We start from the raw sequence: 19,051 nt of genomic DNA on the forward strand, positions 1-19,051 counted from the left end.
GTATGCACATCACTTTTATTTTCTTTACAGCGTAAAACACAAGTTTTATTTAAGGTCTTATTATTAGTAACTGTAGAGAGCCTTCTCACTCACCTCCTCAACTGACTTCACGGATGTGGTGGTATTTTGGAGAAATTGACTCTAAATTGAACCAACTGTTGATATTTTGTGTGGCCATTCTGTTTGACAAGTATATTTACATTGAGGTGAATAAATTAAAAGAATTATAACAATTGGACAGAATAATATAGTAAATTTTGTGGTATTTGATTTTTGCCAGTTCATCTGAGCATCAGTTTGTAAGGTGCTGGTTAAATCCATTTGCTGTACATCTGAAAGGCTGCAGGGGAGAATTGGATAGTTGCCCTGAAGGGCCAGCACTGGTGTGATGGGCCAAATGCATCTTCTGTCAAATGATATGGCTGGCTCAGTGGTTAGCACTGCTGCCTCACAGCACCAGGGGACCAGGGTTCGATCCCTGCCTTGGGCAACTGTCTGTGTGGAGTTGGCACATTCTCCTAGTGTCTGCGTGGGTTTCCTCCAGTTTCCTCCCGCAATCCAAAGACGTACAGCTTAGGTGATTTGGCCATGCTAAATTGTCCCATTGTGTTCAGGGATGTGTAGGTTAGGTACGTTAGTCAATAGGCTAGGGGAATGGGTGTGGGTGGGTTACTCTTTGGAGGGTCGGTGTGGACTTGTTGGGCCAAATGGCCTGTTTCCACACTGTCTGGAATCTACGAGATGCTGTTCTGGAATACAGCAGTGGCCTTCTATGCTGTGTCTCCCCTCAGCTGGCATCAGTAAAATTTGGATTATCCAGTGGCTGTCTGATGCTACTCTGTGGGAGCTTGCTGTGCTCAAAGAAATAGCCAGTGGCATTTTACTACCTCACAGCGCTGGTCGCAGAGCACTTTGAGATGAGTGTTTGCACAGATCGACCGGAGTCTCTCTCCTCTTTTCACACCATCTCCTGGTTTGCAGGCGTCTCTAGCAGTCTGGATCACGATATTGAGGTTCATGGGGGATTTACCAGAGCCCAAGTACCACACAGCCATGAGCGATGGCAGCGAGAAGATTCCAGTCATGACCAAAATCTACGAAACCCTCGGCAAGAAGACATATAAGCGGGAGCTGCAGGCTCTCCAGGGAGAGAGCGAGGTAGGCAGCTTGATGGTGAGCCAATCTCTGCTGTTAAGAATATAGAAGCGATCCTCCTTTTTCCCATGTATTTATCTAGATTTCCCTCCAGTCTGTGCTCATGTGGACTGCTACAGATAGCAATGAGTTCCTTGTTACAGTCTGGGACATTTTTCACTGGAGCGTGAAACTAAGGGGTGATCTTAGTTTTAGAAAATCATGGGGGGTGTAGGTAAGGTGACTAGCAAAGGTCTTTCCCCAGGATAGAGGTGGCCAAAACTAGAGGGCATTGGCTTAAGGTGAGAGGGGGAAAGATTTAAAAAGGGACCTAAGGGGCAACTACTCCCACAGAGAGGGTGGTATATATGAACTGCTGGAGGAAGTGGTCAATGCAGGTACAGTTACAACATTTAAAAGACATTTGAGCAGGTGCATGAACAAGAGGTTTAGAGGGATATGGGTCAAACACAGGCAAATGGGACTAGTTTAGGTTGGGAAATGTGGTCATGGACGAGTTGAACCAAAGGATCTGTTTCCATGCTGTAAGACCCTCTGGTAAAGATGTGTTGCTGGTAACAAGATGGTGAAACGCCATTGTTTTCAGAAATCCGGAATTCTCCTTTCTGTAACCTCTGATAATGTATGTTGTGCTGATGTTGATACACCTTCCACTAATGTTGACGTGGTTGTGTTGCAGAGTGCGCATTCTGACAAGAAGAACAGTGTGAGGCACAAGCTGGTTTCTCTGACTCTGAAGAAGAAATCAAAGCTAACTGAGGAGGTAATTTTTAAAGAGGATTTTCCTGTTGCCATCCTCCCCATGCGCATGGGACTGAGATCCATCTAATCGCGTCAAAATGAGTTGCATGATCCAAGTCACTTCACTGATATATCCTCCATTCCATTCCATCCTTGTGAAAATCAGGCTCTACCTTCACTCGCACCAACTCCTCCCCACCCATCGTCCCAGTGCTCGCTGACGAACAGTGGCTTCAGTGCGGTAACTCTTCAACATGAAGAGTTTAAATGTTTTATACCCTTGTCTGTTTCCCTGCAGCTAATCTCCCTCAGCCCTACAGCCCATCCCCTCAATCTCTCTCTCTCTCTCTCTCTCTCTCTACCCCTCTGACTAAGACCTCTTGTGCATCCTCGACTGTCCCCAGCCCATGGTAGGCGTCCCGTTTCCTTGTCTCAAAGCTCGGGAGCTCCCTTCCTAATGCGTTCCACCACCATCTCCTTGTTTCAGTCCCTGCTTCTTGGCTGAGCTTTGATCCTTCTTATGAAGTTGAAAAGTGTGGCACTTGAAAAGCATAGCAGGTCAAGCAGCATCTGAGGAGCAGGAGAATCGATGCTTCAGGCATAAGCCCTTTGTCAGAAACGTTGACTCTCCTGCTCCTCTGAGACTGCCTGCCCTGCCACTCTTTTTGACTCTGACTCTCCTTTTCTCTCCTCCTTGTGATGTGACCCGTCCAAAGATTTTGTCCAACGAACTCTGTCCTGTGGAAATGTCTCTGATTATTTTGCTGCATTAATGGTGCCATATTGGTGCAAATTGTCATCTCTGCATCTCTCGTCTGACTCCTGTTAGGTGGCAAAGCGATTGAATGATGGGGATTACACTCTCCGGGGGAACAGTATGTTGGAGGACAGGCCAACCTCTAACCTGGAGAAGCTCCATTTTATCATTGGGAACGGCATCCTCAGACCGGAGGTCAGGTACTGATCTCTCTCATACCTTTACTTTCTTGTTCCTGTCTTCCTATTACTCACCAGAGAGTTGAAGAAAGGTTAGATATTGTGGCTTTCTTTCAGTATTCTATCGATTCTCGAATGGTTCCTGAAACCTGGAAAGGAATAAAAGTAACCCCTATGATCTGGGACAGCATTGCTGCCCCACAGCACCAGGGACCTGGGTTCAATTCCAGCCTCAGGCAACTGTCTGTGTGGAGTTTGCACATTCTCCCTGTATCTGCATGGGTTTCCTGCAAGTATCTTGTTTTCTCCAAAGTTAGGTGGATTGGCCACGCTGAGTTGCCCATAATGCCCCACCGCAGGGATGTGCAGGAAAGGTGGGTCAGCCATGGGAAATGTAGGGTTACAGGGATTTGGGTGGGGGGAGGAAAATGAGTGGTGGTGCTCTTCAGCGGGTCTGAATGGACCTGATGGGCTGAATGGCCTGTTTCCCCACTGTGGGGATTCTAAGAATGAGGAAGGGAGAGAGTGAAGAAGCACAGAGCTGTTAGTGTTAGAATTGACTTTGATGGATGTAATAACTAGATGGTTGGTAAGTAGTGATATGATTGAACAACATGGGTTTGTTTCAGGTTTGATGAACGGGTTGGTGCTTTTTTAGGATACTTCTCGCACAGATAAAGGGGAACTGGCAGATGTGGTGCACGTGGACTTCTCGCATTTGTTTTTTTATAAAAGTCCCAAGACTGAGTTAGTAAATAAAGTGCATAGGATTGGGAGAAATGGACCAGTATGGGTTATGAATTGGTTAACAGTCAGAAAAGAGAAAGTAAGGATAAGTTCCAGAATCATTCTGAGGATAACAGACTGTAACTTGTGAGGTCAGTGCTAGTGCCACAACTGGGCACAATTTTGATCAATGAATTGGATGTGGGATCAGATGTAACATTTCCAGATGTGTTGACACAATGAGTTGGAACCCAACTTTGGGACGGTGCAAAGATGCTTCAAGAAGACTTGAGCACGCTCAGTGGCTGGGCTAGAGTATGGCTGATGGAATATAAAGTGAATGAGTATGAAGTTATTCACTACAGAAGGAAAAATAAACAGAAAGGTGGATCATTTAAGAAATGATTAAGAGGTTAAGCAATGTGTGCTTTCCAAAGGGACCTGTTTATCAGTCTCGGAAAGCCAGTAGAGAGTGAAGCAAGCAGTTTGGGGAATTGAGGATAACTGGGAACGAACGGGAGATTGGATGTGAGGAATGTTGGATCAGCCGTGACATTGCTGAATGGCAGAACAGGCTCAAGTGCTCTACTCCTGTTCCTTTATAGCCTAAATGGCATGTTGGATTGGAGTCTAAAGGTGGAGTAGCAATGCTGCAGTTTTATAGAACCTTTGGTGAGACTTAATCTGAAATCTTGATTGCCTTATCTGAGGAAGGGGATACTCACCATAGAGGGAGTGCACTGGAGGGTCACTAGATTACTCCCCAGGATGGCAGAATGTCAGATGAGAAGAGCCTGAAGAAATTAGGTCGGTGTCCCTAAAATTTTGCTGAGTAAAGGGTGATCTCATTGAAACTTTCAAAGATCTTGCAGAGGGGACACAGATGTTTCTCCTGCTTGGTGAGACTAGAGCCAAGGGATATAATCTCAGAATAAGGTATATGCCTTTTAAAACTCTGAAGAGGAGGAATCCCTTCACTCCAAGGGCGGTGAATCTTTGGAATCCTCTCCCCTAGATTTGGGAATTCAGTCATTGAACAAATTCAAGACCGAGAGCAATAGATTTGTGGAAACTAATGGCATCAAGGAATATAGAGTTGGAGTTGGAAGTGCCAATGAGGAGATAATCAACCATGAACAGGTTTGATGGGCTGAATGGACAATTTCTGATCCTAAGGGGAGGCGATAGCTTGGTGGTATTGTTGCCAGACTGTTAACCCAGATAATGTTCTGGGGACCTGGGTTCAAATCCTGCCACAACAAATGATGGAACTGGAATTCATAAGTGAGAGTCTAATGATCATAAATCCATTGTCGTTAGTGAACCAGCTGGGATTTTGCTCAATAATGTCCTTTTAGGAAAGGAAACTGCTGCCTTTACTCCAGTCTGGCCTAAACGTGACTCCAAACCCACAGCAATATGGTTGACTCTTAACTGCCCTTTGGGTAATAAAGACTGGCCTGGCTAACGATGCCCTCATCCTGTGAATGAATAAATCTAAAACGTCTTGTGGGAAATTAGATTAGATTACTTAGTGTGGAAACAGGCCCTTCGGCCCAACAAGTCCACACCGCCCCGCCGAAGCGTAACCCACCCATACCCCTACATCTACATCTACCCCTTACCTAACACTACGGGCAATTTAGCATGGCCAATTCACCTGACCTGCACGTTTTTGGACTGTGGGAGGAAACCGGAGCACTCGGAGGAAACCCACGCAGACACAGGGAGAACGTGCAAACTCCACACAGTCAGTCGCCTGAGGCGGGAATTGAACCCGGGTCTCTGGCGCTGTGAGGCAGCAGTGCTAACCACTGTGCCACCATGCCGCCCACAAATTCTTCAGAAAAACAAATGGGTTTGCGAGTCCTCATGCCTAAATCCCGCAAAAGGTTAGTGTACAAGTTCAGTAGGTAATAGGGAAGGCCACTGGATCCTGTGGCCTTTTTATTTCAAAGGGAATGGAGCATTAAAAGGAGAGAGTTCTTATCTAACTAATGCCTTGCATTACTTTGAACCAGAGCTGGAATACTGCTGTGGTACTGAGCAGATCTGGGCACCGAACTTGGACAGGAAGGATATGTTGGAATTGCACAGAGTACCATGTAGGTTTACAGGAATGATGCCTGAATTTCAGAGATTTAAGGTGTGAGGAGAGATTGTACAAATAAGACCTGTTTTCTCCAGAATTTAGAAAGTCGAGGGGTGATCTGATGGAAGTCGTGAAGGCATTAACTGGAAAAGACAGGGTAGATAAAGATAAACTATCGCCACTGTTTGGAGATCCTAGAACGAGGGGCATAGTCTGAGAATTAGGGCCAGGGGAGATGTTTGGAAACTCTTCCACACAAGAGTGGTAGATGCTGTTTGGATCTCTTTCACAAACAACAATTTTAACTTTGCAATAATGTTTTGTTAAACAAAGGTATTAAGGGATATGGGCCAGAGACAGGTATATGGAGTTAGGCCACAGATCAGCCACAATCTTGGTGCTGGAATAGGCTCTAGGGGCTGAGTAACCTCACCAATGGAGGTGACATGTTAGTCACTGTCTCTCGCACTCACCTCCCCCACCCCCTACACTTTGAAAGATGGGAAAACTTTGTCCAGTCGGTGAATGTCTCTAAGCCATCCTTTTGTTTTGGGATGACACCATGACATCCCTTGCATGATTCTGTGTTTATGACTGATTTTAACAAGAGGTTCAGTGAGGAGCCTAGGCCTTATACCACCTATTAACTGAGTCTTGTCATTTGACAGGGATGAGATTTACTGCCAGATCTGCAAACAACTTACCCAGAATCCGTCCAAGAGCAGCCATGCCCGGGGCTGGATCCTCATGTCCCTCTGTGTTGGCTGCTTCGCTCCTTCTGCAAAGTTTGTCAAGGTAAGTTTCCAGCTCTCACTGTGATTTTATGAACGCTTAAAATATACAGTGATCCACCTGAAAATGGATGGGATTTAAAATCAAGGTACACCTGATTTAAAGAAAAAGACTTCTCCCCGATGTTGCTGGCCAATATGTACTTGTCTTTTCCTCTCTCCTCTCCTGTTTTTTAAGACCATAAGACATAGGTGCAGAAATTAGGCCATTCAACCCATTAAGTCTGCACCGCCATTCAATCATGGCTGATATGTTTCTCAAGTCGAGTGTGTGATGCTGGAAAAGGTCAGGCAGCATCCAAGGAGCAGGAGAATCGATGTTTCGGGCAGAAGCCCTTCATCAGGAATGGTCTCAACTCTGATCTGCAGTCCTCACTTTCTCCTCCTTTGATAGATTTCTCACCCCCCATTCTCTTTCTTTCTCTCCGTAACCCTTGATCCCCTTGATCCTCAAGAACCTATTTCAGTCTTAAATGTACTCAATGACCTGGCCTCCGCAGCATTTTGTGGCAATGTGTTCCAAAGATTCCCCACTCTCTGGCTGAAGAAGTTTCTCCTTCTCTCCATTCTTAAAGGTCTTCTCTTTACTCGAAGTCTGTGCCCTCTGGTCCTAGACTCTCCTACCAATGGAAACATCTTCCCGACATCCACTCTGTCCAGGTCTTCTGGTACTTTGTAAGTTTTTTTCAATCAGATTTCCCCCTCATCCTTATAAATTCCATCGAGGTATAGTCCCAGAGCCCTCAAACATTCCTCATATGTTTAAGGTTTTCATTCCTGGGACCATTCTCATGAACTTCCTCTGAACCTGCACCAGGGCCAGTACCTCCTCCCTGAAATATGGGGCCCAAAACTGTCCCATCACTTCTACACCCCCCCCCCCCCCCCGCCCCCTTATTTATCTAAAAGTTTCTCTAAAATAGAGGATCATCTGTTATTACGGCATTGCTAATAGTGGGAGCTTACTGTGCCTAACATTAACCTCTGCCATCGCACATTGACTACAGCTAAAATAAGATACTGATTACATTCTGAGGAAGGGTCGCTGGACCCAAAATGTGAATTCTGATCTTTCTCTCCACAGATGCTGCCAGACCTGCTGACCTTTACCAGAAACATTTTTTTTTTTGTGTCCAAAGCTTACTGAGTGTGCTGTGTAGCCGGGAACCTGGTCATGATCATATTACCATATAACATCAGAAATCACATGCCCCCAGGTTATAGTCGAACAGGTTTATTTGAAATCACAAGCTTTCGGAGCGCAGCCCCTTCATTAGGTGAAAAACTTGTGATTTCAAACAAATCTGTTGGACTATAACCTGGTGTCATGTGATTTGTGACTTCATCCACTCCAGTCTATCACTGGTATCTACATACACACATTACTATACGTGGGAGTTTGCTTTGTGCAAGTTAACTGCCTTATTTCCTACACTTTAAACACTTAATGCACTTTTGAAAAATACTTTATTGGCTGTAAAATGCTTCAGGTTGTCCACAATCCTGAAAGGCACTATATAAATGCAAAGCTATCATTGTAATAATTCTACTTTATTTTATTTTATTTTATTTTAGTGAAGTCCAGCTGCTCTGACTATATTGAGTTATTTTGACTTTGGGATTATTGGAATGAGAGTAGAGAATGTCGAGGTAATGAGGGACAGTTTGAGACTCCTGCCGATGCTCATGCTGGTGTAAATTGCACCAGTAGAGTTCTTTTCTACTATTGCACATGTTTTGTCAGCACACAGTTGGTGAATAGGTGAACGCTTTGTAAAACGTGAACTTCAGTATACGTGTGTTGGCTCATACATGATTCCATCCCCACCACTTAGTGTATTTTCATCGTGCGCTTTTTATATAGAGGGAGATTGCACAAGAATGCCATTATTGTGCTGTTAGCAGAAAGGACTGTAATTTAATCTGCACTCCTGACAGAAAAAGGAATGAAAAGCTGGAATGGTTTAAAAAAAAATGCTGTCGAAGCTAGGAATGAATTGAAAATGCCAAACAAAAGTTGTTCAAACACAAACTATGATATCTGGAATAAATAACAGTGGGAGTGCTTGGAAGAGCTTCTAACATTTGCAAAGAGAGCCACAGAATTGATAGAGTACAGAAGGAGGCCATTTGGCCCATGTTTGCATTGACTGTAGAAATGGCATTGTGACTTAATGCGATCCTTGTACCCTTTCCCTTTCTGCTGTATGTTGGATGATTTATTTAGGTGGAAACCTCACCCCTATTGAATGCCTCCGTTGAACCTGCTTTCCAGGCAGCGCATTTCATCCCCTCACTACTCACTAAGAGAAAAAGCATTTCTTGTCACATTTACTACTTTTGCAAATTCCTTTTGTTCTGTGTCATCTTGCCCTTGATAGAAGGACGAATCGTTTCTCCCTGTCTGCTTTGCCTCGGCGCCTCGCAATTTTGAGTCATACAGCACGGAAACAGACCCTTCGGTTCAACCTGTCCATGGTCCCAAACTATCAGCTGTCTGCACATGGTCCAAATCCCTCCAAACCTTTTTTTTTCTTTTCATGTACTTATCCAAATGTCTTTTAAATATGGTAACTGCATCAATCACTTCCTCTGGAAATTTATTCCACTCATGAGCCGCCGTGTTTAAAAGTTGCCATCCTGACTCCTTCCCCCACCCCACGAGTCAATGGTGGATTTTTGGTGGACAATTAGACTCTGGGTTACAGAACCAGTTTGGGACAGAGGTTGAGCGAGAAATATGCCACAATCTAATTGAATGCTGGACCAGGCTTAAGGGGCTGAATGGCCTCCCAGTGCTCTGGTTTCCTCCCATAGTTCAAGGATGTGCAGATTAGGTGAATTGGCCATGCTAAGTTGCCCACAGTGTTCAGGGATATGTAGGTTAGGTGCACTAGTTAGTCAGGGGAAATGTAGAGTAACAGGGTAGGGAATGGGTCTGGTGGGATAATCATTCGGAGGGTCTGTGAGGACTTGTTGGGCCAAATGGCCTGTTTCCACACTGTCGGGATTCTATGATTCTATAATTTTGTGTTTCTGTTGCTGTAGTATTTAAGAAATTTCATCAATGGGGGTCCACCTGGCTACGCACCTTACTGTGAGGAACGAATGAGGAGAACGTTCGCTAATGGAACACGGACACAACCTCCCAGCTGGTTGGAACTCCAGGTAATTCCAGGAGTGTGAAATTTATTATTTAAAAACTGTTTAGGGGGTCGGGGGTCAGGGTTAGTGTTCCAGGACCATCTCCAAGACTTTAAACCACAAAGCACGTCTGCCCGCTCAGCTTGAACGTGGTGTCATTAAGCGGACAAGCTAAGGATTGCCCACCATCTACCCACAACGCCTCTCTCCAGAAATATATTATCAGATTAAGGGTGGCTCAGTAGTTAGCATTATTGCTTCACAGCGCCAAGGACCCAGGTTCGATTCCAGCCTCTGGTGACTGTCCGTGTGGAGTTTGCACATTCTCCCAGTGTCTGCGTGGGTTTCCTCCGGGTGCTCTAGTTTTCTCCCACAGTCCAAAGATGTGCAGTTCTGATGGATTAGCCATGCTAAATTGTCCTGTTGTGTCCAGGGATGTGAAGGCTGGGTGGGTTAGCCATTGGAATTGCAAGGTTACGGGAGATAGGATGAATGGGCATTGAGTCTGGGTAGGATACTCTTCAGAGGATCAGTGCAGACTCTGTAAACTGTAGGGATTATGATTCTTTTTGAAAGTGTCGATCACCCCCCACGACAGTGCGTTCTGTAATCTGCCCATTGTCTTCCCCTTCGTAACAGGCCACCAAGTCGAAGAAGCCAATCATGTTGCCCATCACCTTCATGGATGGGACAACAAAGACCCTCCTGACAGACTCCGCGACAACAGCCAAAGAGCTGTGCAATGCGTTAGCTGACAAGATAGGCCTGAAGGATCGCTTTGGATTTTCTCTCTATATTGCTTTGTTCGACAAGGTATGGATATCCAAAACTATCATGTCTCTAACCATTGTGTTAAAGGTGATATATAAATGCTGATGGTGTTGTTGGACTACAGGAATGTACATAGAAGTTCTTTGTCTTTTTGATGTCCAGAATTTGTCCAGTAACAATGCATGATGATGGTCCTGCAGCCAATTTTGACATCGGTCTATTCCAGTTGGAGTGCTGAGGGGTTTGATTAATCAGTCATTGATATGTGAACTGCCCCCTCTGTAGGTCTCCTCCCTTGGCAGTGGGAATGATTATGTAATGGATGCCGTCTCCCAGTGCGAGCAGTACGCCAAGGAACAAGGCGCTCAGGAGCGCAATGCACCCTGGCGCCTCTTCTTCCGTAAGGAGATCTTCACACCCTGGCATGATCCAACTGAGGATCTGGTGGCAACCAACCTCATTTACCAGCAGACAGTCAGAGGGGTCAAGTTTGGAGAGTACAGGTGTGACAAGGTGAGTCTGACCTTTCTCAAGGCACACTCGATGGGTTGAATGGCCTATGTTCTGTGTGCCATCGCGTGTTTTGCCTCATTAACTTTGTGGGAGGTGTGTGTTTTTGGCAAGGATTTATTGCCCGCGAACTGAGTTGCTTTGCTGAGAGTGGAGTTCAGAGTCCACCATCTTTCCGTGGGTCTGGATTCTCAGGTAGGCCAGACCGAAAATGACTGGCAGATTTCCTGTTCGTCAACCCGATTGGGTTTTTATTGCAGCGCAGTAGATGCTTTGATACTGTTACAAGGTGGCACCGTGGCTCAGTGGTTAGCACTGCTGCCTCACAGCGCCAGGGGCCTAGGTTCGATTTCACCCTCTGGTGACTGTCTGTGTGGAGTTTGCACGTTCTCCCAGGGTTCCCGTGGGTTTCCTCCCACAGTCCAAACGTGTGCAGGTTAGGGTGAATTGGCCATGCTAAAACCTGTCCATAGTGTCCAGGGATGTGCAGGCTAGGTGGGTTAGCCATAGGAAATGCAAGGATATGGAGATTGGATTGGATCCTCGTTTGGAGGGTTGGTATGGATTTGATGAGCTGAGTGGCCTGCTTCCACATTGTACGGGTTTTCTGATTTGTTTCAAATATATATTCATTAATTGAATCTAAATTTCTCAGCTGCCCCTAGATTTCTTGTCACCTTTCCCGAGTCAGTCTAGACTTGTACAGTCTTACTGGACTCCTATCCAGAGACAGTAACATCCCCGCCAAGCCTCCAATGTTTAGGGGAGTGGGGTAGTTAATTTCTGCTTTAAAATTGAACAAATGAATGTCTCTGTATACTGTTTAAAAGACAATATAACCAGAGGGAACCTTTGTTGTTTTTAAGTCCATTTGTGGGTAGGCGGGGTCACTAGCGAGGTTGAAATTTCTTGGTCATTGCCAATTATCCTCGAGAATCTTACCATGTCATTGTCGGTCTGGAGTCACGTGGAGCCCACACTGGGTAAAGATGACAGATTGACTTCTCTGAAGGACCTGAATGAACCAGATGGGGCATTAACAGCAACCTGTGATAGGTCGCAGATGTTAGTCTCCAGGGGTAGGTTCCTTTTTTCCTTAGGGACTCTCTCTCTGCCAGCACTACAGGTGCACTCACCCTTGCCCACACTGTCCCCAATTCCACCAATTTCCAAAATCCACCCATGGAAATTCAATTCAGAGAGGCAGCTCAGCATCACCTTCTCATGGGTAAATAGGGATAGAACAGCTGGCATAACTAGTGACGTGTCTACATGCCCATAAATGAGCAAATAAAATCCAGATTTTCTTTAAACAAATAAATTTATAATTAGTTCAAACTCCCCCTGCTGCTGTGGGATTTGAACATGTGCCCGTTAGCCAGCATTGTTCATCCAGTGATGTGCAGCATGAACATTGCTGTCTTCCCCATGAACTGGATCAAACTGTCGAGTCAGGATCTCCTTCAGCAGTTGCAGCCATTAGCTTCAGTTGGACAAGTCTGCCTTTATTGGCCTCAAATGGTATCGCATAGCAAGTCATTCAGTTACAGAGCCCACAAATGGACGGTGAGTGCTAATCATGTCAACAACACCCACATTGAGAATGAAACAAGCAAAACAATTGTGTGGCGGGCACTACTGTTAAATTCTGTCCTTAGTCCACTTCCATGTGTAATTGAGCCCTTCAGCTCAAGTTGACAGTGTAGCATCAGGCATCCCAAACCAAACGGGAGTCAGTCGGAATTTGGGCAAAATCTCTGCTGGCTGGAATCCTAATTAGAGTGGTGCTGGAAAAGCACAGCAGGTCAGGCAGCATCCAAGGAACAGGAAAATCAACATATGGTTGGAATCATACCTAACGCACAGGGAGATGGTTATGGTTGTTGTCCAGTCATCTCAGCTTCAGGATATCTCTGCAGGAGTTCCTCAGGGGAGTGTCCTAGGCCCAACCATCTTCAGCTGCTTCATCAATGACCTTCCCTCCATCACAAGGTCAGATGTTCACTGGTTACATAATGCTCAGCATCTTTCGTACCATCTCAAGTATTGAAGTATTCTGTGTTCAAACATAACAAGACCTGGACAATATCCAGGTATGGACTGGAGTAATGAGTGACAAATGCCAGGCAATGATTGTCCCCAATAACAGAGATCAATCATCGTTCTTTTAACTTTCAATGGAATTATCGCTGCTAAATTTGACCACATTGGCAACCTCCTAGATGTTGATATTGACCAGGAACTCCACTGGACTAGTCAGTGGTTATGGGAGGCGGGTCAGAGGCTAGGATCTGGGTCAAAAATCTGGGAATTCCCTCCCTAATGATATTGTCAGTCTAGATGACCAATAATAAACTGAAAACAAGTGCTGTAAATCACTAGTAGGTCAGGCAGCATCTGTGGAAAGAGCGAGCAAGCCAATGTTTTGAGTCTAGATGACTCTAGCTCTGAAGAGTCTACAAGAATCAATATTAGCGTGCTCCCTCTCCATGGATGCTGCCTGACCTGCTGTGATCTCCAACATTATTTGTTTTGTTTTGTTTTCAATACAGGTTCAGCATCTGCAGTAATTTTGCTCCTACATTGGGCAGATGATAAATGCTGTCTGAGCCAATGATGCCCATGTACCCACCAATGAATAAAGAAACTGAAATGGATGATCTTCCCTTCTCGCTCCTCCGTGCAGCCATGTGGGTATCCAGTGTTTGCTCAGAAGCCAACCGCTCTGAATGAGCACCTCCACCATGTGGCCTGCACCAGATAGTGATACTGAGTCAGCATCACCCCCCCTCGGGGGCCTGCAGTTGGGTGATCAATGCGGCCCCTCTCTGTGATGTCCACTCCCTGTGAGAGTTTAAATATCAAAAAACATCCCAAGTGGTGTTCTGGTTTACCATTTTGTTATACATTTACTTAGGTTTACACTTACTGACTCTGTTTCTCTTCCACTTTCTGTGACTTGTATCCTGGCTGCAATAGGAGGAAGACTTGGCTGAGCTGGCATCCCAGCAGTACTACGTGGATTATGGATCAGAGATTGTCCTGGAGCGACTCTTGAGCTTAATCCCATCTTACATTCCAGACCGGGAGATCAGCTCCTCTAAAACAGTGGAGAAATGGGCTCAGTACATCACTGCAGCTCATAAGAAGGTGGGTTCACACTGTACAGAACTGAGAGACTGACAGAGGCTGAAACCCTCTGACCTGAGATTTATCCAGCAAGCTGTGTTAGAACCTGAACAGACCGGCTCCCTCTCCTAGCTGATTACCATCTTCCTTAAACTTAAGCTCATCCAACATTTCTTGTTCTCCCCATATTTGCTGGCATTTATTTACTGTCTGACTGGGCCTTGATTTCACATTCTCATCCTTGTTTTCAAATCCTTGCATACATATGTCTTACATTCTGCCTGTTTATGGGGCAGCACTGCTGCCTCACAGTACCAGGGACCTAGGTTCAATTCCACCCTCAGGTGACTCTGTGTGTGTGTGTGTGTGTGTGTGTGTGTGTGTGTGGAGTTTGCATGTTCTCCCCGTGACTGTGTGGATTTCCTCCCACAGTCCAAAGATGTGCAGGTTAAGTGGATTGGCCATGCTAAATTGCCCGTAGTGTTTAGGAATGTGCAGGCTGGGTGAATTTACCTTGGGTAATGCAGAATTGCAGGGATAGTGTAGGGGGATGGGACTGGGTGGGATGGTTTTCACCGGGTCAGTGTAGACTCAATGGGTCACATGGCGTCCTTCCACACTGTAGGGGTTCTATGATTCTGCAAATTCACTCAATCCTTCACCTTTCAGATGTCTGCTCCTTCCATCTCCTGTGTGCTTTTTTTCTGTTTTGCTTCACCATTTGTCATGTCTTCAGTCCCAAGTTTTGAACCTTCCTCTCCAGCCTCCATCTCCTCTTTCATGATAAAAGCTATCTCAGCTCTCTCAATCCAGAAGAGGCTTATCAGCCAGATCTGATATCCCCATGTGGGCTGATTTGATCTTTTGTCCCATTACATTCCTGAGCATAGTGGGATATTTTCCGATGGTAAAGGCTGTTTTGAATAAAGTTTATTGTTGAAATCTTTTATAATCAGATGTTAACATGGAAGTGGATATTTGTGAAATTTAGGATTGATGCTCTGCAAGGTTTGACTGAAGTTTTGTAAAGTTAAAGTTGTCTGGTGTGTTTTGACACAGAATCAGCTGATCATGCAACAAGGGGTATGTCAGGTTCCAAGAGACCAATTGTGTTAGGGGATTCTCTAGTCCGAGGTACAGACAGAAGTTTCTGTGGCCAGCAGCGAAAAAGCAGAATGGTGTGTTGCTTCCCTGGTGCCAGGATCAAGGATGTCTCCGAGACGGTGCAAAATGTTCTCACGGGGGAGAGGGGCCAGGAAGAGGTCATTGTACACAATGGAACCAACAACGTAGGAAGGGAAAAGGTTGAAATTCTGAAGGGAGATTAGAGAGTTAGGTAGAAATTGAAAAAGGAGGTCCTCGAGAGTAGTAATATCAGGATTACTCCCAGTGCTACGAGCTGGTGAGGGCAGGAATAGGAGGATAGAGCAGATGAATGCATGGCTGGGGAGCTGGTGTGTGGGAGAAGGATTCACATTTTTGGGTCATTGGAATCTCTTTTGGGGTAGAAGTGACCTGTACAAGAAGGACAGATTACACCTAAATTGGAAGGGGACTAATATACTGGCAGGGAGATTTGCTAGAACTGCTTGGGAGGATTTAAACTAGTAAGGTAGGGGGGGGAATCCAGGGAGATAGTGAGGAAAGAGATCGATCTGAGACGGGTACAGCTGAGAACAGAAGTGAGTCAAACTCAGGGCAGGCAGGGACAAGGTAGGACAAATAAATTAAACTGCATTTATTTCAATGCATGGGGCCTAACAGGGAAGGCAGATGAACTCAGGGCATGGTTAGGAACATGGGACTGGGATATCTCAGCAATTACAGAAACGTGGCTCAGGGATGGGCAGGACTGGCAGCTTAATGTTCCAGGATACAAATGCTACAGGAAGGATAGAAAGGGAGGGAAGAGAGGAGGGGGAGTGGCATTCTTGATAAGGGATAGCATTACAGCTATGCTGAGGGAGGATATTCCTGGAAATACATCCAGGAAAGATATTTGGGTGGAACTGAGAAATAAGAAAGGGATTGTATTATAGACCCCCTCATCGTGAGAGGGAAATTGAGAAACAAACTTAAGGAGATCTCAGCAAGCTGTAAGAATAATAGGGTAGTTATGGTAGGGGGTTTTAACTTTCCAAACATAGACTGGGACTGCCATAGTGTTAAAGGTTTAGATGGAGAAGAATTTGTTAAGTGTGTACAAGACAATTTTCTGATTCAGTATGTGGATGTACCTACTAGAGAAGGTGCAAAACTTGACCTACTCTTGGGAAATAAGGCAGGGCAGGTGAATGAGGTGTCAGTGGGGGAGCACTTTGGGGCCAGCGACCATAATTCTATTTGTTTTAAAATAGTGACAGAAAAGGATAGACCAGATCTAAAAGTTGAAGTTCTAAATTGGAGAAAGGCCAATTTTGACGGTATTAGGCAAGAACTTTCGAAAGCTGATTTGGAGGCAGATGTTTGCAGGCAAAGGGACGGCTGGAAAATGGGAAGCCTTCAGAAATGAGATAACGAGAATCCAGAGAAAGTATATTCCTGTCAGGGTGAAAGGAAAGGCTGGTAGGTATAGGGAATGCTGGATGACTAAAGAAATTGAGGGTTTGGTTTAGAAAAAGAAGGAAGCATATGTCAGGTATAGACAGGATAGATCGAGTGAATCCTTAGAAGAGTATAAAGGAAGTAGGAGTATACTTAGGAGGGAAATCAGGAGGGCAAAAAGGGGACATGAGATAGCTTTGGCAAATAGAATTAAGGAGAATCCAAAGAGTTTTTACAAATACATAAAAGACAAAAGGATAACTCGGGAGAGAATAGGGCCCCTCAAAGATCAGCAAGGTGGCCTTTGTGTGGAGCCGCAGAAAATGGGAGGGATACTAAATGAGTATTTTGCATCAGTATTTACTGTGGAAAAGGATATGAAAGATATAGACTGTAGGGAAATAGATGGTGACATCTTACAAAATGTCCAGATTACAGAGGAGGCAGTGCTGGATGTCTTGTAACGGTTAAAGGTGGATAAATCCCCAGGACCTGATCAGGTGTACCCGAGAACTCTGTGGGAAGCTAGAGAAGTGATTGCTGGGCCTCTTGCTGAGATATTTGTATCATCGATAGTCACAGGTGAGGTGCCGGAAGACTGGAGATTGGCAAACGTGGTGCCACTGTTAAAGAAGGATGGTAAGAACAAGCCAGGGAACTATAGATCAATGAGCCTGATGTCGGTGGTGGGCAAGTTGTTGGAGGGAATCCTGAGGGACAGGATGTACATGTATTTGGAAAGGTAAGGACTGATTAGGGATAGTCAGCATGGCTTTGTGCATGGAAAATTACGACTCACCAGCTTGATTGAGCTTTTTGAAGAAGTAACAAAGACGATTGATGAGGGCAGAGTGGTGGATGCGATCTATATGGACTTCAGTAAGGCATTCGACAGTGTTCCCCGTGGGAGACTGATTAGCAAGGTTAGATCTCACGGAATACAGGGAGAACTAGCCATTTGGATACAGAACTGGCTCAAAGGTATAAGACGAAGGGTGGTGGTGGAGGGTAATTTTTCAGACTGGAGGCCTGTGACCAGTGGAGTGCCACAAGGATCAGTGATGGGTCCTCTACTTTTCGTCATTTACATAAATGATTTGGATGCGAGCATAAGAGGTACAGTTAGTAAGTTTGCAGATGACACCAAAAATTGGAGATGTAGTGGACAGTAAAGAGGGTTGCCTCTGATTACAACAGGATCTGGACCACATGGGCCAATGGGCTGAGAAGTGGCAGGTGGAGTTTAATTCAGATAAATGCGAGGTGCTGCATTTTGGGAAAGCAAATCTTAGCAGGACTTATCTTTAAGTGTATAAGGTCCTGGGGAGTGTTGCTGAACAAAGAGACCTTGGAGTGCAGGTTCATAGCTCCTTGAAAGTGGAGTCGCAGGTAGATAGGATAGTGAAGAAGGCGTTTAGTATGCTTTCCTTTATTGGTCAGAGTATTGAGTACAGGAGTTGGGAGGTCATTTTGTGGCTGTACAGGACATTGGTTAGGCCACTGTTGGAATATTGAGTGCAATTCTGGCCTCCTTTGTATCGGAAAGATGTTGTGAAACTTGAAAGGGTTCAGAAAAGATTTACAAGGATGTTGCCAGGGTTGGAGTATTTGAGCTCTCGGGAGAGGCTGAACAGGCTGGGGCTGTTTTCCCTGGAGCGTCGGAGGCTGAGGGGTGACCTTATAGAGGTTTACAAAATTGAGGGGCATGGATAGGGTAAATAGGCAAAGTCTTTTTCCTGAGGTCAGGGAGTCCAGAATTAGAGGGCATAGGTTTAGGGTGAGAGGGGAAAGATATAAAAGAGACCTAAGGGGCAACGATTTCACACAGAGGGTGGTAAGTGGATGGAATGAGCTGCCAGAGGAAGTGACGGAGGCTGGTACAATTGCAACATTTAAGCGTCATCTGAATGGGTATATGAATAGGAAGGGTTTGGATGGATATGGGCCGGGTGCTGGCAGGTGGGACTAGATTGGGTTGGGATATCTGGTCGGCATGGACGGGTTGGACCGAAGGGTCTGTTTCCATATTGTACATCTCTATGACTCTCTCTCTGACTCTCTCTGCACTGTCTCTTCAAAGGACCATCATAACTTAGTGTCATTCTCCTGCCTTTTCCCATTCCCTTGCACATTATTTAAACAAGAATAGTGTCCTCATGCCTCCATTGGACCTGTTTCTGTTGCTCTCCCAAGAAGTGCAAATTCTGTGCTATGTGAAATGTTTTCTTTTCACATTTGCTACTTTCGCAAATTTTTTTTATCTGTGACCCCCATTTAAAGTGTCTCTGGAAAAAGCTTTTATTCTTCCATGACAAGGCCAGTATTTATTGTCCACCTCCGTTCAGTCTGAGTGGCTTGGTAGAAGGCCTACACTGCTGTGGGTCTGGAGTTACATGTAGGCCAGATTAGGTAAGGCTGATAGATTTCCATCCCTAAAGGACATTAGTGAACCCGATGGGGCGATGGATTCATGGTCACCATTACTGAAACGAACTTGATAGATGTTTTCTAA

The 19,051-nt window shown here is 45.2% G+C and overlaps 1 protein-coding gene across 3 annotated transcripts in view; it reads left to right on the forward strand.

The window, feature by feature from the left end:
• Positions 1-19,051, forward strand: part of myo7aa (myosin VIIAa) — a 268,705-nt gene that overhangs the window by 177,606 nt on the left and 72,048 nt on the right. For all 3 annotated transcript variants that reach the window (XM_072576845.1, XM_072576843.1, XM_072576844.1), the window contains 8 exons: positions 982-1,158; positions 1,835-1,918; positions 2,726-2,853; positions 6,319-6,445; positions 9,490-9,609; positions 10,225-10,398; positions 10,642-10,869; positions 13,846-14,016. In XM_072576845.1, the coding sequence (XP_072432946.1) occupies positions 982-1,158; positions 1,835-1,918; positions 2,726-2,853; positions 6,319-6,445; positions 9,490-9,609; positions 10,225-10,398; positions 10,642-10,869; positions 13,846-14,016 (1,209 nt within the window). The remainder of the gene's footprint in view (positions 1-981; positions 1,159-1,834; positions 1,919-2,725; positions 2,854-6,318; positions 6,446-9,489; positions 9,610-10,224; positions 10,399-10,641; positions 10,870-13,845; positions 14,017-19,051) is intronic.

Source organism: Chiloscyllium punctatum, chromosome 9 (genome assembly GCF_047496795.1).
Source record: "Chiloscyllium punctatum isolate Juve2018m chromosome 9, sChiPun1.3, whole genome shotgun sequence".
Lineage (NCBI taxonomy): Eukaryota > Metazoa > Chordata > Chondrichthyes > Orectolobiformes > Hemiscylliidae > Chiloscyllium > Chiloscyllium punctatum.